The sequence below is a fragment of the Dermochelys coriacea genome, chromosome 16, assembly GCF_009764565.3.
Source record: "Dermochelys coriacea isolate rDerCor1 chromosome 16, rDerCor1.pri.v4, whole genome shotgun sequence".
Taxonomy (NCBI): Eukaryota; Metazoa; Chordata; order Testudines; family Dermochelyidae; genus Dermochelys; species Dermochelys coriacea.
Window position 1 is genome coordinate 1,271,559 of NC_050083.1, and position 25,928 is coordinate 1,297,486.

At 46.6% G+C, this 25,928-nt stretch overlaps 1 protein-coding gene across 2 annotated transcripts in view; it reads left to right on the top strand.

Moving 5' to 3' along the window:
• The window catches only part of NSMF (NMDA receptor synaptonuclear signaling and neuronal migration factor), an 81,529-nt gene extending 58,745 nt beyond the window's left edge, over nt 1-22,784 (top strand). For both annotated transcript variants that reach the window (XM_038374979.2, XM_038374976.2), the window contains 9 exons: nt 2,380-2,469; nt 4,509-4,630; nt 6,304-6,387; nt 7,875-7,908; nt 8,258-8,328; nt 10,869-10,948; nt 12,245-12,347; nt 14,075-14,150; nt 20,904-22,784. In XM_038374979.2, coding sequence (XP_038230907.1) covers nt 2,380-2,469; nt 4,509-4,630; nt 6,304-6,387; nt 7,875-7,908; nt 8,258-8,328; nt 10,869-10,948; nt 12,245-12,347; nt 14,075-14,150; nt 20,904-21,001 — 758 coding nt within the window. In that variant the 3' untranslated portion in view covers nt 21,002-22,784. The remainder of the gene's footprint in view (nt 1-2,379; nt 2,470-4,508; nt 4,631-6,303; nt 6,388-7,874; nt 7,909-8,257; nt 8,329-10,868; nt 10,949-12,244; nt 12,348-14,074; nt 14,151-20,903) is intronic.
• The last annotated feature ends 3,144 nt before the right edge of the window (nt 22,785-25,928 follow it).

A 25,928-nucleotide genomic window follows, 5' to 3' on the forward strand; every position in this document is an offset into this window, starting at 1 on the left:
ACGGGGTAGGAGCCCCAGTGTGCGGAGTCCATGTTGTTGTTAGGGCCGTGCAGGGGCAGTCAGGAAGGGGTCCCCAGCTCTGTGTGGGACACAGGTGCGTGTGGCTCCTGTACACACTAATGCTAGAGATGGGTACATAAGAGGACTGCACTGCACTACAGGGTTAGACTCCCTAATTAAGTCACTCTGAGAGATGTGCAGTGGGTAGTGAGTGCTGCCAGGCTTCTCACTGCTTCATGGGGCACAGCTACAAACCCAGGAGGCTTTGTGTTTTCACAGGGCTAAGCTGTCCCTTTTCCACCTCTCTCCTCCCATCCCGCTCCCCACCTGATGCCCTCACCTCCTGCCTGTCCGAATTTAAGCTAAGAGGAAAACCCAGATCTGCCACTGTAGTGTGAATAGTGGGCTCTGGCAGCTGGGGAGTGTGACAGTTTGCGCTTAAATAAAGAGAGTTACATCCAGGGGACCTGAAGGGTGACGGGAAGGGCTTGGTGACAAGACAGCCGTCAGATGGGGTGGCAAACGTATGGGCCGGAACTGTGTCCTGCAGCCAGCAGTTCCCTCTGCACTTATCAATCTGAGCAATCAAACTTTGCAATCTGAGTTGCAGTTCAGATGTTGGGCACAGACCCCTGGCCCCTTCTTTCACCCTCCTCTTTCCTAGTAGTGGCCATTTGTATGTACCATGGTGGTGAGGGCCCACGAACCCCCCCACCCCAGACTCAGAGGGAGTTGCTTTCCAGCTTCCTTCCTCCATCCCTTCTGCCGGTGCTGAGCCCTATGGTACCTTCTCTCTCCCTCTCCCCTAGCCCAGTAGCACTTGCCCCACAGAGAAGGCTGCTTTCCTACCAACCCTCCCAGCTGTTGGCACTACTGAGCCCAGGTTCCGGGAATCACCTGCTTCTTTCGCTGCCTCCAAGAACAGGGCCCAGAGGAAGAACCCCTCATGGGGAGGTGTGAGATGGGTAGGGATGGAGAAGGAAAAGAGATGTGAGGAGCATGACCAAATGGGCCATGTGTGGAAGGGAGGAGGTGGAGGCAAAAGAGGGGACCCCCATGAAAGGTGGCTGGTCTTAGGGGCTGGTGAGCTAGTCAGCAGCAGAGGGGAGCGTTGAAAGATGCTTGGGGAAGTGGTGCCCTTTGCAGTCACACGGCCACATTTTTCTCTTGCCAGTGAACCGTTTACTCCCGGCCCACAAGCCCTATCAGCAAGGGCAGCTCACCTCTCGGCCCAGCATGTGTGTGACACCCCTGCATGGCCTGCTCCAGTTTTCTCCTGGGGGCTTCTCCAGTGAGGCCATTGCCTTTGGGGTAGGAATGGAGTGCAGAGCACACAGGCATCACAGACTTACTAAGCTCTCGGGGGCTGAGTTCCCCGTCAGGCAGGTGATACCAGCTGTGCTCCCACTTGGTGCTGCTGGTCAAGGCCTGCAGAGAATGAACCCCCACTCCTGGGGGGGGGGGAGTCTCCCCAATATGACCCTTCCCCTCCTTTTGTCCACACTGTGGGCATGTCCACCTGCAGCCCTGGTGAGTAGCTGCCACTTGAGCTGACATACTTGAGCTAGCTTTAACCTGGCTGGGTTACTGGAAGAGGGAAGCTACAGCAACATGCACTTTGGTGTGGGCTGCATGAGACTGCCTACGCCCCCCGGGAGATTACCCAGGGTCCAGCCCATGCTTCTCAGCTTCGGCCCCTGAACCAGCCAGACTAACGTAGTCTGGGTGTGTCGTGTCAAACTGCAGCCATGCCCCAATAGCAGCCTAGATACTTCCTTTGACAAGTAGTGTAATAATGAACAGTGTTAGCGCCCTTTGAAATGGATTGGGAACACCTCATCTCAGAGCTGTTGTTTCAGGCTCTCTGCAGACTCAGGCAGACAACATTGCGGATAACACTCAGGTCATGTTTTCAAGAGATGTTTTAAAAATGAAAGCTGAGGCTGCAGAACAATTGCGAAGTTTATATGTGTCCCTCTACCTCCCAGCTAGTCCTTTACATCTCTCCCAAAGTGTGCCCCCCACATCTTGGGAAACAGCCCAACAAATAACAAGGATCTTCTCATACTGTCATAGTACATGTGCCTGGAGATGTTGGAGCTATAATTAATAAATTCAAGTTTGGGCAATAACATTTAGGGGCAAATTACCAAATTCCCCTTCTGTATCTCACTCACCAGCACACACTTGTGTGCAGAAGTTAACACCTCTTCATGCCATCATCCATAAGCTGGGCACTTGTTTGTCACATGGAAGAACAAATATGCAAGGGTGTTTGTGATCTTTAGCTTTGATGGAACCCTGCTGGGTGTTTCGTTTTGCTGGCAGAGCAGCGGTGGCTTTGGAGTCTGTTAATGTCCTGGTTTGGTTTTATCCTAGCATTTGGTGAGCGGCAAGAGAGAAGCTTCAGCAGGTCTTGGAGTGACCCAACTCCCATCAAAGCTGATTCCTTCCATGACTCTCGAGAAAGTGAGTTCTGAGATCTTTGAGCTTCTTCCGTGGCCAAAGCTGCCAACCAAGGCATGAACTAGAATCTCATAGGAGTGAACAGTCCATCATTCTTGTCCCCTGTGATTGCTTCCTTTCATTAGAGCGAAGTAGTTAACACTCCGCTTATGCACATGTAGCCTTACCTCTGGTGCTCTTTAGTTGCAGAATGAATGCCCAGCAAAGTGTGGCCCATAGACTTGTCACCACTTCCCATAGTCCATGAGGGCTAACCATGGCACTGGACTGCCATGTTCACACAAGTCAGTACTCCAGGGGTCAATCGATCGCAGTGAGGCAGGGTGGGGCACATGCGGGCCAAGCACCTAGTGCCTACCTATCCCAGGCTGGCAGGAACTCTGAGCACAGGAGAGGTGACCCTTGAGATGTGTCTTTGATTAACAGCTCTGCAGCTGGCACAGTCTGGATTTAAAGTTTTACAGCAGAGATGGTCTCCTGGAGGGACCTGGGCTCCCATGGCCCTGCAGAGGATTCACATAGGTAACCCTGCCCACACTGTGTAAACACTCTGCATAGGGGATCAGATGCTTGGGTGCAGATGTCCCCAGGGATCCCCAGTGCCCTCTCCCTGCCTTTATAATGGGGCTGTTGTTTTGTCTCAGCATGCTAGAAATAGTCCAGAATGTGGTGAAACCACTGCAAACCCTTGGATTCCTTTAGATTACTGATGTAACCCAGGGTGGGGGAGTTATTCTCATGGTTGGGTAGGCCTGGGCCTTCCTGGTCTAGGGGTGAATCATATTGTGTAATCGTTAAACTAATAAGCAAGAAACCAACTCTCCAAACCCAGAGGGCATCATGGGAGAGGGTGGGTGGGGAAAGTGCTAGAAGAACAATTTCAAAACATGACCTGATTGTTCCCAGGCAATCTGAATTCCACCCCTTCCCCAGCCTCTCTGAGACTAATGGAAAGGGGTATGTTCTTCTCTGCACCTGTCACTGACCCTCTGGCTCCCACAGGTCAGCACGGGCGGCTTGGCTCTCTTGCCTGAGTCGGTGGCTTCAGGAACCATTCTTAGCCTTTCATGTGCGATTATTTGATTTTAATTTTGAAGTATGTTTTCCCCAAGGAGCATCAAACAGCACGAGGCAGATCAAGGCCTGGCACTGCTGTGTTGCCAAGCCCCAGCCAAGCCCTCACTCCATGGAAGGATGATTCTACTAGCCGCTGGGCTTTCGGGGCTCAGCTGCTGGGTGACTTTAGAGGGCTGCACCATTACAGTCTGGTGGGTCCTAAAAGTCCAATGAGTTTCTTTGACCTGCCAAGAAACTCTGAATCCTGGGGTGCCATGTTGCCACAGCCTGCCTGCGACACGCCGTGGTTTCGTGAACTGCAGCATTCCAGCTCCGTCTGGGTAGCATGTGGGAGCTGAATCTAGCACTGCCTGAGTAACTCCAGAGTGACTGAATGCAGCGCCCAGGGAGCACGGCCCACAAGCTGCCGCTGAAATAAGGGAGCGCTGGGCATTATTGCTCCTTCTTGGAGTATGGCAGCACCGTGGTCAGGAGTGGGCTTGCAGCATGTGCAGACAGACCCACACTCGCTTTCATCGAGCTAGCTCGGGTACCTAGAGCGGTGACATTGCAGCAGCGTGGACGCTAGCATGGGCTCATTCCCCGAGTCCTTCCCAGGGTCCCAGGAGAGCTGGGCCAGGCTGCGCTGCAGCCCATGCTGTCATGTTTCCCTGCTATGTTTAGTCCTGCTGGCTAGATTCAGGCCAGCGTGGCTCTGCCTGTGCGTGCTGCAGCAGCCCCCAGTTGCAGCAGAGGCAAACCCTGTCATTATCTGTCAGGTTAAATGGCCCAAGGTTGGGGGTGAAGCACTGAACCCTTTGGAATGGCCCTTGTGGTGACCTGTCACTTTGGGAATGAAGCTTGTAAGTCTGGTGGCTTACAGACTTTTGAACAAGTTAGTCACCGGGAGGATAGGAGTGGAGACTGCAAGAAGCCCTGTGGCCAGGTGCCTGGTGTAATGCTTCTGTCCCGCTGTTGTCTGGCAGGCCGTGATCTTCAGAACTACTGCTGTGCTCTGGATGATGACTTTGACTTGAACTGGGAAACAGAGAAGGAACTTGAAGCTATGGCATGTGATGGAGATGACTTTATTCCACCAAAAATAATGGTGAGGGCTGTTCCCACCCCTCACCTTCCCTTGCCCATGAACCTCGTTCATCTTTTCACAGCTGCTGATTAGGGTATTCGTGGAAGAAAGGCAGAACCTCCAGTCTGCCTCACAGCTCTTCAGATCTCTCTTGGGGCTACTCAGGGGTAAGAGAGGGTGCCATTTGTGATGAGGCATGGAAAGGAGATGACCCAGCTTGGTTCTCAGATCCTAGGGGAAGTGTGCAGGGCTGGCAATTAGAAACACTCTCCCCTCCTCATTTGACTTGTACACTGTAGCTCCACAATGCCATTTGTGCACTTTAACCTGTTCTTAAAGGCTAGGCCCTTCAGCCTTCCCTCCTCTTTACTCCTGTTCTCACTGGTCTGGTTTAGTGATGTCCTTACGTAGGGTCAAATCCTGACATCCTTCCTTAGCCCCCACTCAGGCAAACAACCATTGACTGAGCAAAAATGGAGTACAAAACTCTGGGTTTGACCCCTACTCAAGTGGCTAGTTGGGCAGCAGAACCATTAGGGCATTGCTGATGCTTCATCTGAATGGGCCACTGCTCTGGCATGCCATTGGGTTGCTAATATAGAGGACAGTGGTACTAAGTGAGGTTGTCTTTTCCTTATACTCCTCCATTGTATTCTTTCCCTGGCATCCCCCTACCAAAGCAGACTTTTTTTCCTAGTCCAAGGGATGGGGGTATCAGGGAAAGACATCTCCCCATAGGTTTAACAGGAAGTGGAAATATGGGGCCTGATGCTTTAACTTACTGTCTGGGTCTAGGTAAGGAGGGACTTGAGTTGTGTCAGCGGAAACATGACAGGGTGTGACACCTACTGTGAATGTGGCTAGAAGAATGTATCTAATTACAGATGCACTGGTAGCAAAAAGCAGAAACTGGCATCTTGTCCTTAGAATTCATGCCCAATTGAGGCCAAAAGAGGCCCCTTGCACATGGTATGTTAGCCATGTTCTCCCACTCTGCTGTTGACTTCTGTAAATGCTCCCACTGAGCTTTGTCCCTGGGCTGATGCTCCAGGCACTCCCTTAGTTAACATTTCACTGGTGCAGCTGACTAGCCTCCCTCAGTGCTGATGATGGCTGGCTTGCTGAGCTGTTCCCTTGCTACAGCCGGGATGCAAAAGGACAGGCCAAGAGTGGAGAGGGCTTCTTAGTATGGCTGATGAAGTGATCAGGCAAAGAGCCCAGGAGCTAGAGGAGGCCTAGCAGAGGAGTGGCCAGGATATTCTGACTGAGCAGGGATTTCGCTTTAGTTACCAGCAGGGGGAGGAATCCCAGCTTTCCCTGGATACCAGTTATAATTTTGGCTTGAGGGTCTAGTTGACACCATGTCAGGAGGGTGCCTTTAAGCCAAGGCCCTTGCTGTAATCACAGCTGTATTGCATAATGTGTTTGGCTGCCTTTGGGCATACCACTGTTTTCTAGCTGGGCCAAGGGTCCCTGCTATTTGCTTTCTGAAGTTCAGAGAGAGAGAATGGAAATAGCCTCTTTTAGCAGCTTATTTCTGACCTGAAAGAAGAAATATTTGCATCCAGGAGGATTATGGAGACTTCTTATGGAGCAAGGATGTAGACAGCATCACTCCTGGAGAACAGTGCTTGTCCACAGTCCCTTTATGTCTCTGCTCATGACCCATATCTATTTCTCATTTCCCTTCCTAGCTTATTTCTTCCAAGGTCCCCAAAGCTGAGTACATCCCGACGATTATCCGCAGGGATGACCCCTCCATCATCCCCATTCTCTATGTGAGTAGCCTAGCTCTTTGCATGTTCATTGGGTACTGGAATGCTCGGTTGGCTCACAATTGGAAATGAGTTTAGTGATTGTATCCTAGTCCCTAGATGGCATCAGAATGCCTCAGAATAACCATCACACAACTGGATAAAGCTGGCAAATACCTGATCAAGAGAGGCCCAGAATTTTGGCAGCAGACATATTAGGTCAGGATCCAGGTTCGTTGGCAGAGCTCTGTGGGGAGCCCAGGACTGGAATAGTGGGGTGGCTGCAGGACACGATGAAGGGTATCATCAGAAGCATGTGTCTAGGGACCTGGAACTAGAATAACAAGGGGGCTGTGAGCTGGGACTGAGGAACATCATCCGTGCTGTGTGGCACCAAGAGTTGAATAGAGTCAGGGTTGCAGGTTGGGACTGAGGCACATTAGCAGAGCTCTGAGTGTTGGAAGGCTACAAAGTTCTTTGCTGCATTTGACCCATTCCTAGACAATTCAGCACTCCACGTATCTCTGCAGTGGACCTCAGTCCTGGGTTCACCCAACACATTTCCCTATTCAACACACAAACAATGTGCAGTATTTACTTTTTGAAGTCCATCTACTTCCTGTAACTTACAAAGTTTGTTTATTGTCACACATGGGTCTTAACATAAGGGCAATGTTGCCTTTGATGTTGACTGAGACCACCAGTTGGTTTAATTGAATCCCAAAGTACGTGCTTACCTAGTGTAGCATTGTTCTCTGTCACATGAGGAGATCTCTTTAAATGATGAGTATCTAGCACATGTAGCAAACTACAGCCCACAGGCCACATCCAGCCTGCAAAACCATCCTTCCCTGGCCCTTGAGCTCCTGGCTGGGGAGGCTAACCCGTGGACCCTCCCCTGTGGTCCCCCCTCCCCTGCAGCCTAAGTTCACCCTGCGGACAGTGCGGCTGCCTCTGGCTGTGAGCTCCTGCTGCTCTGAGCAGCATGGTAAGGGAGCGGGGGTGGTGGCGGGCGGGGGGGGTTGGATATGGGGTAGAGGGTCCTGGGGGGAAGTCAGGGGACAGGGATTTGGGGCAGTTGGATGGGGTGGAGGTTCTGGGGGGGAGCGGTCAGGGGACGGGGAACAGGAGGGGTTGGATAGGGCATGGGAGTCCTGGGAGGGCCTGTCAGGGGGCAGAGGTGTGGTTAGGAGTCAGGGGGGCAGTCAGGGGACAGGGGGGTTAGATAGCAGGTGGGGTCCAGGGGGCAGATTGGGGCAGGGGGTCCTGGGAGCAAGCAGTTAGGCGACAAGGAGCAGGGGGGTTGGATGGGTTGGGGGTTCTGAAGGGGGTAGACAGGGGGCGGGAAGTGGGAGGGGGAAAATAGGGAGCAGGGCTGTTTGGGGGGCACAGCCTTCCTACCTGGCCCGCCATATAGTTTTGCACTCTGATGTGGCCCTCGGGCCAAAAAGTGTGCCCACCCCTGATCTAGCAGCCCCTAGGTTTGAAACACCCTTTCTGTTCGGTTCCAGGATCACGAACATGCCACCTTTGAAGATATTCTAGGTACGTGAGTGTTATTTTCTTTGTTCCCCCACCTCCCCTCAGAGTTTCACGTGAGCAGTAACTGGTAGCTGTCCAGCGGCTGAGTGCATGGGGGATTTCATTGTAATCCAGTGTTCTGTCGTATCTAGGCTCCTGTGGAAGAAGCCATGGATTCCTGACTCCCAAAGTTCTAAAGTCCGGGACCTGTTTTAAAATCAGTGGGACTTGTGGGTGCTCAGTGCCTCTGAAAGTCAGGCCCATGATGCCTTACAGAATAAACACAAATGAGAGCTAGTGAAAATCTCTGTAGAAGAGCCAGTGTTTCACCTTCTATGTGGCTCACTCACCTTCCCTTCACTGTTTTTTGCAGAGGAAATAGAGAAGAAGCTGAACATTTATCGGAAAGGCTGCAAGATTTGGAAAATGTTGATTTTCTGTCAGGTATGTGAAAGGCATTGAGGCCCTTGGCACTCTGTTAAAAACCAATATTTTCTCCAGGGACAAATTAACTCCAGAAAACAATATTCCAAAGCCAGCCTGCAGCAGGCTTTTATTAAAGCAATCACATCTATTCAATTCCCATTTCTCATTTGTCAACCTTTGAGCATCCTCAGCTTACTGTGATGGCAGCAAAAGAAATTTGGCCTAGTGCAGCAAATGCAAGGTTTGGCAGCTTTTCAACAGCTTTCTAGCAAATCCATACAATCTGACTTCAGAAGGAAGCTTACAGACAAAGGGGCAGGGATTTGGAGCTTGATAGTTATTGATCACTTTCATAAAGCATCCTGCAGTATGCATTAATACAAGAGCATAGGAACTTCTATACTAGATGAGGCCAGGGTTCAAGTTCCTGTCAATGGCCAGGACAAGAACTTGCCGTGAGCAGTTATGGAGTGATTTGCCCAAAGAGAGGTTTCTGCTGAGTCTCTTCATGCCCTGGAGCAGGAATGTGGCAATCCAACCAAACTTTTGAGATTTTTGTTATTAATTCTTGCTGACATAACTGGATTTTCTCACTATCCATATAAATATCCAATCCTCGTGTCTTCTACAATTAGAGTAATGATGGTTTTCCATGCCTCCTTGACTCTGTTTGCCCATCATTTCCCAACCCCCATCACCATCAGAGATCCTTAAAGTAGCAATACCAGTCAAAAAGAAAAGGAGTACTTGTGGCACCTTAGAGACTAACAAATGTATTTGAGCATAAGCTTTTGTGAGCTACAGCTCACTTCATCTGATGCATTCAGTGGAAAATACAGTAGGGGGATTTTATATACACAGAAAACATGAAAAAATGGGTGTTACCATACACATTGTAATGAGAGTGATCAGGTAAGGTGAGCTATTACCACCAGGAGAGAAAAAAAACCTTTTGTAGTGATAATCAAGGTGGGCCATTTCCAGCAGTTGACAAGAATGTGTGAGGAACAGTGGGGGGTGGGAATAAACATGGGGAAATAGTTTTACTTTGTGTAATGACCCATCCACTCCCAGTCTTTATTCAAGCCTAAGTTATTTGTATCCAGTTTGCAAATTAAATCCAATTCAGCAGTGTCTTCTTGGAGTCTGTTTTTGAAGTTTTTTTGTTGAAGAATTGCCACTTTTAGGTCTGTAATCGATTGACCAAAGAGATTGAAGTGTTCTCCGACTGGTTTTTGAATGTTATAATTCTTGACGTCTGATTTGTATCCATTTATTCTTTTACGTAGAGACTGTTCGGTTTGGTCAATGTACATGGCAGAGGGGCATTGCTGGCACATGATGCCATTTATCACATTGGTAGATGCGCAGGTGAATGAGCCTCTGATAGTGTGGCTGATGTGATTAGGCCCTATGATGGTGTCCCCTGAATAGATATGTGGAAAGAGTTGGCAATGGGCTTTGTTGCAAGGATAGGTTCCTGAGTTAATGTTTTTGTTGTGTGGTTGCTGGTGAGTATTTGCTTCAGGTTGGGGGCTGTCTGTAAGCAAGGACTGGCCTGTCTCCCAAGATCTGTAAGAGTGATGGGTTGTCCTTCAGGATAGGTTGTAGATCCTTGATGATGCGCTGGAGAGGTTTTAGTTGGGAGCTGAAGATGACGGCTAGTGGCGTTCTGTTATTTTCTTTGTTGGGCCTGTCCTGTAGTAGGTGACTTCTGGGTACTCTTCTGGCTCTGTCAGTCTTTTTTCACTTTAGCAGGTGGGTATTGTAGTTATAAGAACGCTTGATAGAGATCTTATAGGTGTTTGTACCTGTCTGAGGGGTTGGAGCAAATGCAATTGTATCGTAGAGCTTGGCTGTAGACAATGGATCGTGTGGTGTGGTCTGGATGAAAGCTGGAGGCATGTAGGTAGGAATAGCGGTCAGTAGGTTTCCGGTATAGGGTGGTATTTATGTGACTATCGCTTATTAGCACCGTAGTGTCCAGGAAGTGGATCTCTTGTGTGGACTGGTCCAGGCTGAGGTTGATGGTGGGATGGAAATTGTTGAAATCGTGGTGGAATTCCTCAAGGGGTTTCTTTTCCATGGGTCCAGATGATGAAGATGTCATCAATGTAGTGCAAGTAGAGTAGGGGCATTAGGGGACGAGAGCTGAGAAAGCGTTGTTCTAAGTCAGCCACAAAAATGTTGGCCTACCGTGGGGCCATGGGTACCCATGGCAGTGCCGCTAACTTGAAGGTATACATTGTCCCCAAATGTGAAATAGTTATGGGTGAGGACAAAGTCACAAAGTTCAGCCACCAGGTTTGCCGTGACATTATTGAGGATACTGTCCCTGATGGCTTGTAGTCCATCTGTGTGTAGAGTGTTGGTGTAGAGGGCTTCTACATCCATAGTGGCCAGGATGGTGTTTTTAGGAAGATCACCGATAGATTGTAGTTTCCTCAGAAAGTCAGTGGTGTCTTGAAGATAGCTGGAAGTGCTGGTAGCATAGGCCAGGGCAACTACCGTCTCTCTTCTCCATGGTGTGCTACTGTCTCTCTCTCTTCTCCATGCAGGGAGGTCCTGGCCACTTATATTTGTTGAAGAATAAAGTTGCCACCTTTGCCAAAGTGGAGAAGGAGGAAGATATGATCCTGTGAGTCGCTTTATTTCCCAACCCTGGGTGCCCTTTCTCTGGCCTATTTAATGTAGATGGAGGTGGGTAGGCTAAAGTTTTATTAATAGATTCATTGTGATAATCTAGTCTGACCTCCTGTGTAATATGGGCCAGAAAACTGCCCTGCATTAATTCCTGTTTGAACTAGAGCAGAGCTTTTAGAAAAACATCCCAGCTTGAATTAAATATTGCCAGTGATGGAGATCAACCATGACCCTTGGGAAATTGTTTCAATGGCTAATTCCCCTCACTACTGTAATGTACACCTCAGTTCCAGTCTGGATTTGTCAGGCTTCTGCTTCCAGCCATTGGATCTTATTACACCTTTGTCTGCTAGACTGAAGAGTCCATTATCAAATATTACTTCCCCACATAGCTAGCTAGGCTGTGACCAAGTCAGCCCTTAACCTTCTCTTTGTTAAGCAGGCTAGCTTGAGCTCCTCGAGTCTCTCACTTTGTCTACTGGCATTGTCTGTCTGGGCCTTTACTCACTACATCTGCTTTCTGCTGCTTTATTGCCCTCAGCATGAACCAATGCTACATTTTTCAGAGTAGCAGCCGTGTTAGTCTGTATTCGCAAAAAGAAAAGGAGTACTTGTGGCACCTTAGAGACTAACAAATTTATTAGAGCATAAGCTTTCGTGAGCTACAGCTCACTTCATCGGATGCATTTCTTCTTTTTAAAATGTTAACGCTGGTAATATCATGCAGCACAATTGTCAGGAATGGGAGAAGGGGAGAAAAGAGGAAATCAGAAGGGAAAAGATGAAAGAAAAGCAAATTTAAAAACCCTGGGAACTATGAAGATGTAAAATGTAAAAGGTTTGGGACCAGTATTGAGGGGAGAGGAGTCCAACTGTGCTGCTCTGCTTGGCAGAGGCAGAGATGAGGGTGAGCGTTCAACGAATTATTCTATGGGGGGAAATTCCAATATTTGCAGCAAGTATTATTCACAACAATCAACTGGCCAAGCTCTGCTTTGGGAGCTCACCACTGTACCATCCCAGTAGAGCATCAGCAACCCACCACATGTGAGTTCAGGTGCCTTGTGCTGCTGCAGACAGGTTCAACCCACCTTACGGGCATGAAACAGGTGAGGCAGGGGGGATTTCCAGGGGAAATCTTGTAAATGAGCTCAGGGAGAGAGGCTTGTGTCTCCTCTAGGGTGGTCCCACTTTGGTCTCCCTGGACAGCATGTGTCCACTGCCAGGGTGCCTGACTCTGCAGAGGGGGTGGATTTTAAATGGTAATTTTGTTTCCTCCTATTACTTCCAGCTTCTGGAAGCGGCTGAGCCGATTGATGAGCAAAATCAACCCTGAGCCAAATGTCATTCACATCATGGGCTGCTATGTTCTGGGAAACCCCAATGGGGAGAAGGTAAGCGGCCCTGGGCCATGGCCAGAAGCTCTCTATGGGCAGGTCAACTGGTATGGCACAGAGTTGGGAGATTTGATTAAAGGGCCTTCCTCTCTTAATATTGAGGGGCATGTTGCCCTTTTCCCAGCCCCTCTTCTCTAAGGATTTGCCTTCTCTGCAGACATGTGCTGCACATACCACCTCAGGGAGAGAGCAGCTCAGCTGGTGTGTGTCTTTGAAAGGATAAGCCACCCTGTGGGCCATATAGTAGATAGGCAGGAAGGGGTACTAGAGGTGGGAGATAAGCAGGAAGGGACTGTTCAGTTTGGCCTGTGAAAGCCTTTCAGGAAAAGTAGAGAATGGGAACACAAGACCCTTCCTTGAAGCCTTAGACAAAGATCAGAGAATCATAGAAATGTTGGGCTGGAAGGGATCTCGAGACCTCATCACTTCCACCCCCTGTGCTGAGGCAGGGCCAAATAAATTTAGCCCATCCCTGACAGGTGTCTGTCCAAGGTGTTCTTAAAAACCTCCAGTGACAGGGATTCCCAAACTCTCCGGGAAGCATGTTCCAGAGCTTAGCTACCCTTCGAGTTAGAAAGTTTCCCTAATAACTAACCTTGCCGAAATCTCCCTTGCTGCAGGTTAGGCCCATTACTTCTTGTCCTACCTTTAGTGGATGTAGAAAACCAATTAATCGTTCTCCCCCTTATAACAGCCCCTCACAGATTTGAAGATGGTTGCCAGGTCCCCACCCAGTCTTCTTTTCTCAAGACTAAACATGCCCATAGGTTAGGTGCCCAGAACTGGACACAGTACTCCAGCGGAGACCTCTCCCATGCTGAGTGGGACAGTTACCTCTCATGGCTTACATACAACATGCCTGCTAGTACACCCAGCATGATATTAGCCTTTTTCACAACGACATCACACTGGTGGCTCATACTCCGTTTGTGATCCACTATAACCCACACATCCTTTTCAGCAGTGCTACTGTCTAGTGAGTTTTCCCACCTTTTGTCCTTACCAATAACCAAAAGGGCTGATCGAGTTAGCCTGGGATCGTCAGAGGAAGCTAGGGTCAACGTGAGCTGGGCACCTAACTCCCTTAGGTGCCTTTGAAAATCACAGCCGTATTCAGCTGCCCCTTATAGGCAGGATTCTTCCAATGGTTTTGTGCACAGGCTCCTATTGTCCAGCACAGGAGCTGAGCCGCTGGGGCATGGGTGGAGCAGGACCCTGCCTAATGGTTGTGGTGGCAGCTCAGCATATTAGTGAGCACAGATCTAGGAGTCCCCTACCAGTCAGAGGGTAACTCTGGAGTCAGGGTCAAGAAGCCAAGCCAAAGGTTAGGGCAAGGAGGCAAGGCACAGACTGGAGTGGATAGGTTGGAAGCAGGGGCTGGAGCGAGGGCTAGAGAAGGAAGTGGAAGCCAGCACAGCTGCAGCATGGCATGCTTTAAGCAGCCACTGTAAGGCTCAAGTAGCAGGCTGCTGGCTCCCCTGCCTGACCAGGAAGCATGGCCATTTGGCAAAGACTCGCTGAGCTTGCTGGGTTGCCTAGCGACCAGGCTGGGAGCCAGCTGTTCTCCTGACCGGGGCTGACCCAGAGGTTTGGGTTTGACTATTGTGAAGAGTGCTGAGTTCTCTCCTTTTCCATTGCCCTGTGCCTGCTCATCTGTTTAATTTGAAGCACCTGGAGTGCCTTTTTGGTTCAGCTACTAACTTTTAAATCTCATCTCATTTCAGCTATTTCAGAATCTGAAAAACCTAATGACGCCTTATAGGGTTGTCTTTGAGTCGCCACTGGAACTTTCAGCTCAAGGTAATTTCTTCCGCTATAAACATGAGTGTGCACTCCTCCAACATCACTGCCTCCTCCATGGGCCCCTTTCACAAAGGAGCACTCTTCAACTTCCTGAAGCCCTGCCCCAAAAAGCCAAGTCACTGAAATCTTCTCCTGTTTGTAATGACCTTATCATTGATTGTATGGTGGATTCCTCCTGGTCTGGCTTTTCCCCTTTCACATTTCCTCCCCTTTTTTGCCTTTCAGTTGCACCCTTCATTGTGTTTGTAGCTGGACAATGCTCTCCAGAGCTAATGCAGATCAACAAAAAGGGCCTGTAAGAGGAGCCAAGCTAATAATTGATGATTTGATTTGATGGCAGTTCCAAACAATTGAAAAAAAATTCAGTTTGTGTTGAATCGAATCTGTAAATTTCCAAATTTTAGGTGACTCAAAAGAAGTCCATTTCAGGTCTGTGCCAAAGCAGGGACTTGAACCTTGAGCTCCTACATGAGGTGAGTGCCCTAGCCACTGGGCTTAAGGGGTGTTTTCCTCTGGCTGTTTTGTGACTGACTGAAGCTTTGTGTCAAATTTGCAAATAGTTTCAAGTCAACAGAAACTGCATTTTTTGTCAAATAAACTTTTCTTTCAAAAAATGTTGCCCAGTTCTACGTAGAACTAATACTGACCCTTCTGGGCAGAGGTAGCTTAGGAGATTCGGTAAGTTACCAGAGCATGCTGAGGTCAATAGGAGAGAAGCACATGCACATCTGAGAGTAGAATCTTTTCCTTAATGATGCATGTGAGTATTTCTCCTCTAGAGGATGCTAAACAACAACACTAGTTCTGAACAGACTGCCCATGCTAACAGGAGAGCTGAGTGGAAACCATCTTTTTATAGTCTCTTCTTGTCCATAGTTTGAGAGACTTTAGAGGCTGTAGACACATTTTCTTTCCTTGTATGGTTGATATCTGTTTTGTGGCTTCTAGCCACCTGCTCTGTTTGGTAGATTTTCACAGTTTAAACAGTCACAAATACAAGGGATGCATTGTTGGCCTTGCTGAAGTTATCCACTGTGGTTTGCCATTGACAGAATCATAATGATTAAGACCAGAAGGGACCATCAAATCATCTAGTCTGACCTCCTGGATATCCCAGGCCATTGACACCTCCCAGCACCCACACACTCCACCCATCGACCAAAGCGAGACCAAATATTACAGCCCTCAGGAGACTAGACTTCTGTGCCACAGGCAGAGAATAGCAGGGACTGAGGTGCACCAGTGCTTGAGGTCCCTGCAATGGCAGGGAACTGATTAAGTGAGATCTACCCAGATAATCATGGCAAGTGACCCGCACCAACATGCTGCAGGGGAAGGCAAAGAAAACCCCAAGGTCACTGCCAATCTGACTTGGGGGAAAATTCCTTCCCAACCCCACATATGGCAATCGGTTAGACCCTGAGTATGTAAGCAAGAATCAGCCAGCCAAGCACCTGAAAGAGAGAATGTTTGATAGGTTTCAGAGTAGCAGCCATGTTAGTCTCTATTCACAAAAAGAAAAGGAGAACTTGTGGCACCTTAGAGACTAACAAATTTATTTGAGCATAAGCTTTCGTGAGCTACAGCTCACTTCATCAGATGCATTTGGTGGAAAATACAGTGGGGAGATTTATATACACACACAGAGAACATGAAACAATGGGTTTTTATCATACACACTGTAAGGAGAGTGATCACTTAAGATGAGCCATCACCAGCAGCAGGGGGGGGAAAGGAGGAAAACCTTCCATGGTGACAAGCAAAGTAGGCTATTTCCAGCAGTTAACAAGAACATCTGAGGAACAGTGGGGGTGGGGGGGGGGGGAGAAATAACATGGGGAAATAGTTTTACTTTGTGTAATGACTCATCCATTCCCAGTCTCTATTCAAGCCTAAGTTAATTGTATCCAGTTTGCAAATTAATTCCAATTCAGCAGTCTCTCGTTGGAGTCTGGTTTTGAAGTTTTTTTGTTGAAGGATAGCCACCCTCAGGTCTGTAATGGAGTGACCGGAGAGACTGAAGTGTTCTCCAATTGGTTTTTGAATGTTATAATTCTTGACGTCTGATTTGTGTCCATTTATTCTTTTACATAGTTATGGGTGAGGACAAAGTCACAAAGTTCAGCCACCAAGTTTGCCGTGACATTATCGGGGATACTGTTCCTGATGGCTTGTAGTCCATCTTTGTGTGGAGTGTTGATGTAGCGGGCTTCTACATCCATAGTGGCTAGGATGGTGTTTTTAGGAAGATCACCAATGGACTGTAGTTTCCTCAGGAAGTCAGTGGTGTCTCAAAGATAGCAGGGAGTGCTGGTAACGTAGGGCCTGAGGAGGTAGTCTACATAGCCGGACAATACTGCTGTCAGGGTGACAATGCCTGAGACGATGGGGCATCCAGGATTTCCAGGTTTATGGATCTTGGGTAGCAGATAGAATACCCCAGGTCGGGGTTCCAGGGGTATGTCTGTGCGGATTTGTTCTTGTGCTTTTTCAGGGAGTTTCTTGAGCAAATGCTGTAGTTTCTTTTGGTAACTCTCAGTGGGATCAGAGGGTAATGGCTTGTAGAAAGTGGTGTTGGAGAGCTCCCTCTCTTGTTCATACTCCGACCTATTAATGATGACGACAGCACCTCCTTTGTCAGCCTTTTTGATTATGATGTCAGAGTTGTTTCTGAGGCTGTGGATGGCATTGTGTTCTGCCCAGCTGAGATTATGGGGCAAGTGATGCTGCTTTTCCACAATTTCAGCTCGTGCACATCGGCAGAAGCACTCTATGTAGAAGTCCAGTTTGTTATTTCGACCTTCAGGAGGAGTCCACTCAGAATCCTTCTTTTTGTAGTGTTCGTAGGAAGGTCTCTGTGGGTTAATATGTTGGTCAGAGGTGTGTTAGAAATATTCCTTGAGTTGGAGACGTCGAAAATAGGATTCTAGGTCACCACAGAACTGTAGTCACCTACTACAGGACAGGACCAACAAAGAAAATAACAGAACGCCACTAGCCATCACCTTCAGCCCCAACTAAAACCTCTCCAACGCATCATCAAGGATCTACAACCTATCCTGAAGGACGACCCACCACTCTCACAGATCTTGGGAGACAGGCCAGTCCTTGCTTACAGACAGCCCCCCAATCTGAAGCAAATACTCACCAGCAACCACACACCACACAACAGAACCACTAACCCAGGAACCTATCCTTGCAACAAAGCCCGTTGCCAACTCTGTCCACATATCTATTCAGGGGATACCATCATAGGGCCTAATCACATCAGCCACACTATCAGAGGCTCGTTCACCTGCGCATCTACCAATATGATATATGCCATTATGTGCCAGCAATGCCCCTCTGCCATGTACATTGGTCAAACTTGACAGTCTCTACGTAAAAGAATAAATGGACACAAATCAGACGTCAAGAATTATAACATTCAAAAACCAATTGGAGAACACTTCAATCTCTCCGGTCACTCCATTACAGACCTGAGGGTGGCTATCCTTCTTCAACAAAAAAACTTCAAAACCAGACTCCGAGAGACTGCTGAATTGGAATTAATTTGCAAACTGGATACAATTAATTTAGGCTTGAATAGAGACTGGGAATGGATGAGTCATTACACAAAGTAAAACTATTTCCCCATGTTATTTCTCCCCCCCCCCCCCACCCCCCACTGTTCCTCAGATGTTCTTGTTAACTGCTGGAAATAGCCTACCTTGCTTGTCACCATGAAAGGTTTTCCTCCTTCCCCCCCCCCCCCCCCCCGCTGCTGGTGATGGCTCATCTTAAGTGATCACTCTCCTTACAGTGTGTATGATAAAAACCCATTGTTTCATGTTCTCTGTGTGTATGTATATAAATCTCCCCACTGTATTTTCCACCAAATGCATCAGATGAAGTGAGCTGTAGCTCACAAAAGCTTATGCTCAAATAAATTTGTTAGTCTCTAAGGTGCCACAAGTACTCCTTTTCTTTTTGAGAATGTTTGATGTCATCTCAGAGCCCTGGCACTCCCTGTCCAGTGTCCCATCTCCAGATGTCGCCATCCCAGATACTTCAGTGGAAGAAGGTTTAAAATAAATCTGAATGCACTGAGGGTAGAAAAAATCCCTTCCTGACCCCTGCCGATGGCTGGCTGAAAACCAGAAGTGAGTCCCAGGGTTGCTGTGCCATACCCCCCACCATCGCAAGCAACCACATCATACAATTTCACTTATAAATTTTGTCTATCTCTATCTTAAAACAAGTTCTTTGCCCCCACAACTACTATTGAGAGTCAGTTCCAGAACCACCTCCCTCTGATGTTAGAAACCACCTTCTAATTTGCGGACTGAATTTGTTCATGGCCAGTTTATATCCATTTGTTCTTGTGCCAATACTGTCCTTTAGTTTAAATAGCTCTTCATCCTTCCTAGTATTTACCCCCCTAATGTATTTAGAGAGAGCAATCATATGCCCCTGGCCTTCCTCTTGCTAGACTGAACAAGCCAAGCTCTTCCAGTCTCCTCTCATAAAATAGGCCCTCCATTCCCCTGATCATAGTAATTCTTCCCTGCACCTGTTCCAGTTCACATTCATCTTTCTTGAACTTGGGTGACCAGAATTGTACAGAGTATTCCAAACGAAGTCTTACCAGTGTCTTGTGCAATGGCATTAATACTTTTCTATCTCTACTGGGTATGCCTCACCTGATACATCCAAAGATTGCATTTGCCTTTTGTCCAGCTGCATGACATTGGTGGCTCATAGTAGTCTTGCGATTGACCCAACACCCAACTCTCTCGCCTCCTCTTGTAGCAGAAATTCTTATTAGACTCTAAGTGCATGATCTTGCAATGTGTACTATTGAATTTCATCCCATTTCTGCCACTCCAGTCTTCAAGATCAGCCAGATCTTCCTGTATAAAAATCCTTCTCTGTATTGACAATGCCTCCCAATCTTCAGCAAATTTTATTAGTACACTCCTATTCTTTGTGCCATGGTCATTAATAAAAATATCGAATAAGATTGGTCTAAAGACTGATCCTTGAGGAACTCTACTAGTAACCTCCCTCCAGTCGGATACTTCATCTTTCAGCGTACCCTGTTGCCTTCTCTCCTTTAGCCAGTTGCTTATCCACCTTACAATTTTTGTAATGATCCCCATCTTCCCTAATGTAACTAATAGTTTACCATGTAGTACTGTGTCCACGTGTTTTAGATCTATTTATTTGTATTACTGCAGCATGTAGGAATCTAGGCACTGTACAAATACAGAACAAAAAGACAGTCCAGTCCCTGCCTCAAAGAGCTTACAATCTGCAAGAAGCTGAGCACCCTAACTCTGTTTGACATTAACAAGATCATCCTCAACTCCCACTGACTTGAGTTGAGGGTCCTCAGCATTTTGCTAGAGGCACTGTGCACTTCATAGGAGGGGCCCTGCATTTTCAAAGTGCATGCCTAAGATCCAACAACCAAACCATGCAGTGGCACATGGCCTTTTGCAGAGAGTTAATTATATCAATTCAACAGAAAAGATTGTGTCTTCTGCACACAATACATGTTGTACGTAGTGCCCAGCAGAGCAGTTCTTGGCTCTGCAGGAGAGCGGGGCTTGAGAATACACTGCAATTTTTTCGTCTCGATAAATCTAAGACACACAATGTAACCACTTTATGTAAGACACACAATGTAACCATCCTGGCTACCTGTCATGCAGACATCTCAAACCTATCTTAATCAGCTGTAAAAGAGAAAAGTCTCTCCCTCTGTTTTTCTTTTTAGAATCTAGGATTGTTTGTTTTTCTTATGCTTTGTGAGGTTTTGGGTTTTGTGAAGCTACACTGGCTATCTCCCTTGCATAGTTTCTGTAAAGTGACTGTCCTAGTGAAATACTTCAATCAAGCAGGTGCAAAAAGGATTCACACCAGTAGTGAAACCGCCCAAGTCCACATTTCCCCCCAAAGTGTTCTGCTGAACTTTTTACTATGGCAAAAGGCAGATCTGGGTAGCTAAAGTGAACTTTTGCCTTACCAAACTTGCTGCAGCCATGGAGATTGGAGATCTCATAAGCGTGAAGGAGAGGGGCCTCTGTTACTGCCAGACAGGTCTGACTGTACCTTCTTTTGGTCCATAACTTTCCAGTAGGTCAGTGTTGTGTTCCCTGATGTCATTCTAGCTAGTGTCTCCCAGAGCTGGAGTTACAGAGCTGGAGTGAGTTGTACTGTGGCTCTCAGCAGCCAGTGATTGTCACCTTTGCTGGCAGTCTGTACAGAGAAGGCAAGAACAGAATGGGACATGGAAACAGAGCTGTATCTCATCTTCTGGGTGCGGGTGGGTACACACTGGCAGGCTGTTAGGAGGGGAGCCCACCTTGCTGTTGTCTGGGGTCTCCAATGTTGAGTATGAATAATATGATCACCCATTTTTGGGGTTGTCAAGGCAACACCTTTTATGGGCAGTTTCAGATGGGGGCAAATGATGCCAGGAGTGAGTGACAGCTGTCAACAGTGTCCCTGCATGAGACTCTCAGACTCTCCTGTGCACATCCATGAAACATTGAGAATCGATCTTTTTTGGAAAAGAAAAGGAGTACTTGTGGCACCTTACAGACTAACAAATTTATTTGAGCATAAGCTTTCGTGAGCTACAGCTCACTTCATCGGTCAAGATCACTTCAATCTTTTTTTTGGCTTTTGCAGGCTGCTTGGTCCCTGCTTCACCCAATGCATCACTGGGGTAACCTCTGTGCTTTGTTTTGGTTCTCATCCTAGGGAAGCAAATGATTGAAACTTACTTTGACTTCCGCCTTTACCGCCTCTGGAAGACTCGCCAGCATTCCAAACTGTTGGATTACGATGACATTTTATGAGCTGGAGAAGCCATTGCACGAGGAGGGAGATCACCAGTGTCTCACAAGTCATGCTTGTGGCAGAGACTTTTTTCATTGGCATGAGGAGCCGTGCAGGAGGCAGCAGTGCCGAAGAGATGGAAGGAAGGGCTGTCAGTCAAAAGGCTTTTGGGTAAAGACAGAGACTTGAAGGGGAATGATGTAACTCCAGAGACACTGCCCGCAGAGCCTTTGTCTCTCAGAGGGAGCTGTGTCAAATGGGAAATTTCCTTGCAGGACTGAGCTGTTTCAGGTCTATGATGGGCCAGAATCAATTCCAGGTCCTTTTAAAGACATTTAAAGCTCAGGTTTTCTTATAAAAAATTTAAATAAATAATCCTTGCACTATAATAAAGCAGTGACTTGAAGCCCAGAGCAGGAAGGGCATTGCACTGACGGGTGCGCCCCAGCGGCTCTCTTTGCTGTGCTAGGGATGTTGGAAGGCAAGGAACGCCATACTTAATCCTGCAAGCTTTGACAGGCAAGGTTCCGCAACCTAATGTCAATACACATTGAAGTACAGAATTAAAGTTTCACGTATTTTGGTTTAATAGAAAATAAGTGCAATTTCTATACACAGAGGGGAAAACCCTCCCAATATTTAATTAGTTACAAATAACACATCAATAATCAATAGATGAGGTATTTTTAGTCTGCTTGAAAATATATTCGAAATCGTAATATATCTTCTGTAGACATATTTAATCACCAGCAATATGATTTTAATGTTACTTAGCAGACCCTGCATGTCTGCTGCATTGATCAATCCTGTTTGGTTTTGGGTTTATTTTTAATTTCAGAGTAGTTGTTACACTAATTGTATGTGCTCTTATGAATGTATGTTGCCCCTCCAATTAGACACAACTTTGTTACTTTATCTCTGCTACTTGCAAAACTGTATGGTTTTAGTTTTGCTGTAAGTTTAGGTTAGAAATACAGTACATGACTGAGTGGAATCTTCGTCAGTTTCATTAAGCTATAACAATGAAGTAGAAATTAATAGCTATGGTAATTGTTCACTCAGTATATTGTTACATTTTAGAAAGATGAGCTCTTCTTGCAGACTGCAGGATGGAATAGAAGATTATTTGAAAATGAGAAATCCTCCGAGGAGGTTTAGGTGTTTGAATTAATAGAATGAAATGTTTCTTGAAGTATGTAGCATTGGTTAGTAGCATTTTGAATCTTTCCCACATTCACCTAGTTACCAGTTGTTGACTTGCAAACCAGTTTTTTTTTTCAGCAATCTATTGAGCCGTTTGTAGTTCTCAGCTTTCCCCTCCAAATCATTTTTGTCTGAGACACACAGCTTATACAGCTCTCATTTGTGAGTAGCTATGGTTTTCAAATCTGGATTTGTGCTGAATATCTTTAAGGATATACTGTGGAATTTATTGACTTTTTTTTTAGTCTTCTAGTCTCCTGAATGTCTAGGAGCTAAATATTACTGTAGTCTGCACAGGTCACCCTGGCCATTTGGGGCAATTATACCCTTTCTCTTTCAGAGAGGTAAAATATACAGGAGAATAACCATGGAGGGTTAGATTGGGCTCCTGATGTGTTCATTTGTAAAAGTACCTGGCTGTGCAGTTCAGAAAAAAAAATGTATAAACCTTTTGAATCGTAAAAAAAAAAAAAAATGTAACATTAATTCTGATCTGTGGAAAATCCCCTTTCTCTTTCGTGCCCCATGTGTTGTTGTAATACCGGGGAGCAGGCCACTGGCTAAAACTGCTGACCCATGTACATTAATGACCTTTTATGTCAAATCTTTATGAAATAATCCACGTTCAGTAAGTAGTGGGGGAGAGGGAGACAGTTTCCGATCATTAGAAATCACCATGCCGAACCAAATAGTTCATCAATATCTGCTTATGAATGACATGGCCCCAGTGCAGACAGCTGTCGAGAAAGGTGAGCACATTGCTCTGCGTCTCCAGGCGGCCATCAGGATGCTCTGATAGCTGTTGGTCATTGGGGACGCAATTCTTCTTCTAGTTGATTTATGCTCAGATTTGCAGACTAAAAGGATTCTTGGCACCACCATAGTGGTTTTGGAAGAAAATGTCATAGCAGGTTTTTTTTAAAGCTATATGTCACTGAACTAACATTTGGCATGTTAATATCTCTCTGCTGCCTCCGGAGGAGGTGGGAGTTCGATATTCTGTGACAGCCTAGAAATGAAATGACATTGATAGCATTAAGATGTTGATGCAAAAACGCATCCATATTTGACTCTCTCACTTTCCAGTTTGCTTGCGTGATTTGGGTTGTTGCTTACAATGTTAAGTGAAGAATGATAAAATGCTCTCTCGTCTCAAGTAAAGCCCCACTTCAGTGAATGTGATAGCATAAATGTAGCATTGTGGAAACTATTGAAAATACTATGTGACTCTGACAAGGGCCTTTATTATATACACTTTGGTCATTTATCTGTATAACTATTGTATATCTATTATGATTGAGCACTTCTAGAACTAGAGTTGCAGTAGAAAGGTAGATTGTATAGTTGCATAACCTATCCTATATGGAGATGTAAGTTTGAATGAATGTTTCAGACTGTTTTACTGGTTCAATTCACTGTATAGTATAGTATATTGAAAATAATGAATGCATTTCTCTCTTTTCCAAAGATCTATCCCATGTAGTTTCATGGTATTATGACATGAGCAGATTCTTGTGAACATTCATGAAAAAATGTTCTAAAAGCTATAATTGGGAGGACAATATGGGAATTTTATACCTCCTGCTTATCAATCATTTAAAGTCTTTTGTGCTAATATCACTTTGGAAGTTAATTTTGAAAGGAAGAAATTGTGTTTTCATCCACTCCTAGCTGGCTAAGAACATAAGAATGGCCATACTGGGTCAGACCAAAGGTCCATCCAGCCCAGTATCCTGTCTACCAACAGTGGCCAATGCCAGGTGCCCCTGAGGGAGTGAGCCTAACAGGTAATGATCTAGTGATCTCTCTCCTGCCATCCATCTCCACCCTCTGACAAACAGAGGCTAGGGACACTATTCCTTACCCATCCCATTAATAGCCATTAATGGACTTAACCTCCATGATTTTATCCAGTTCTCTTTTAAACATTGTTATAGTCCTAGCCTTCAAACTTCAGACTGGCTGATCCTTTAGAATGCCTGGTGGAACAGGAAGGAGTCAGCAGGGTATAGCATGCAGAAAAACTTTGTTGCTATTTTGGCCTTAGAGGAAAACATAGATAATGTGACAAACATGTCAGCAGTTGCACACCATGGGGCCTGCGTTCACCAGTCAGTATATCATATGCACACAAGGCGAAATCCACCCTATACAGGGGGCCAGCTTCAGTTCTCTGCACCACTTCAAGCCCACCTAAGCTCTATGGAATGGGCTTTGGGTAGTGCATAGGCCATGTACTGGCATGCTCTGTTGTGTACCCATTGCAGCACAATGAGGTACCAGAGATATGTTTACTGACTTATGTGCACATCCTAAAGTGTGTTGTTGCACCTATAAAATGGTTCTTTTCAGTTTAAATTTTTTTTAGCTATAAATCTGTATTAAGCCATGTAATCTGTTCCCCAAATTAGTCCCCTTTCTAACAATACTCTTATTTATAATTGCTATTTGAAACTTTTCTTGGAGCCCACTTCTAATAAATGTAGTTATCGTGCAACTCTGTTTATAGTGGACTCAGGTGAAAGTCCCTAATTACTTCACTGCTTTTTGTTTGGCTTTCAGCCCTTAAGAGCTTTGTCCGCAGCGAGCTTTTCATTAAGATTTTCCTACCGAAGGGAGCGTGCTAGTATAGACCCAGTCTCAGGCCCGTTAAAACCTGTTTTGTCTAGACCTGCTGTGATCAGGGGCTGGATGAAACAGGGGTGAAATGCCAGCATCTAGGTTACTCCTGTCCTTGTTCTGTGGAAGTGCACCTGGGCTAGTGCAGTGGTTAGAAATTTTAACAAAGATCACATGCCGGCGTGTGCTAGACAGTTTATTGAGAAACATCACTCCACTCTAGTGAGTGTGTGTGCATGCAACAGTTATCAGTTCCCATGTCAAAGTTCAGTACAGCTTTCTAATGGGATTGTTGTCTGCCCTCCTCCTCTGCTCTGGCTGAGCAGGAGAAAAGTTTGTTGGGCCCTGGATGGAGAAGTAGGGAGGAGTCTTGTAGAAGCTGCTTCCAACAGAAAACTAAGGCTTTGTCCACACTAATGCTTTTGTCAGTCAAACTTTTGTCAGTCAGAGGTGTGAACCCCCCCTTCTCTCCCCGTCCGGTATAAGTTTTACCAACAAAAGTGCCGGTGTGGACAGTGCTATGTTGGCAGGAGACGCTCTCCCGCTGACATAGCTGCTGCTGCTCGTTGGGGTGGTTTAATGATACTGGCGGGAGAGTGGCTACATGGGAAACCTCACAGTGGCACAGCTGCAGCAGTACAGCTCTGCTGCTCTAAGTCTGTAGTAAGAAAGGGAGGACTTGTGGCACCTTAGAGACTAACAAATTTATTTGAGCATAAGCTTTTGTGAGCTACAGCTCACTTCATCGGATGCATTTGGTGGAAAATACAGTGGGGAGATTCTCTCACAGACACACACACACACACTCTCTCTCTCTCTCTCTCTCTGAGTTTTATCATACACACTTTAAGGAGAGTGATCACTTAAGATGAGCCATCACCAGCAGCCGGGGGGGAAAGGAGGAAAACCTTTCATGGTAACAAGCAAGGTAGGCTATATATACAGACTAACACGGCTGCTATTCTGAAATAAGTCTGTAGTGTAGACAAAGCCCAAGATATGCCACCCTACTCCCACTGCAGCTACCAGCCCCCACTAATGGGGCTGGGGGTGGGGGTTGGTAGGCAGGCCCTCTCTCATTACAGCGCAACTCCACTTACAGTGAAGCTTCTGTGTGGGAAACCA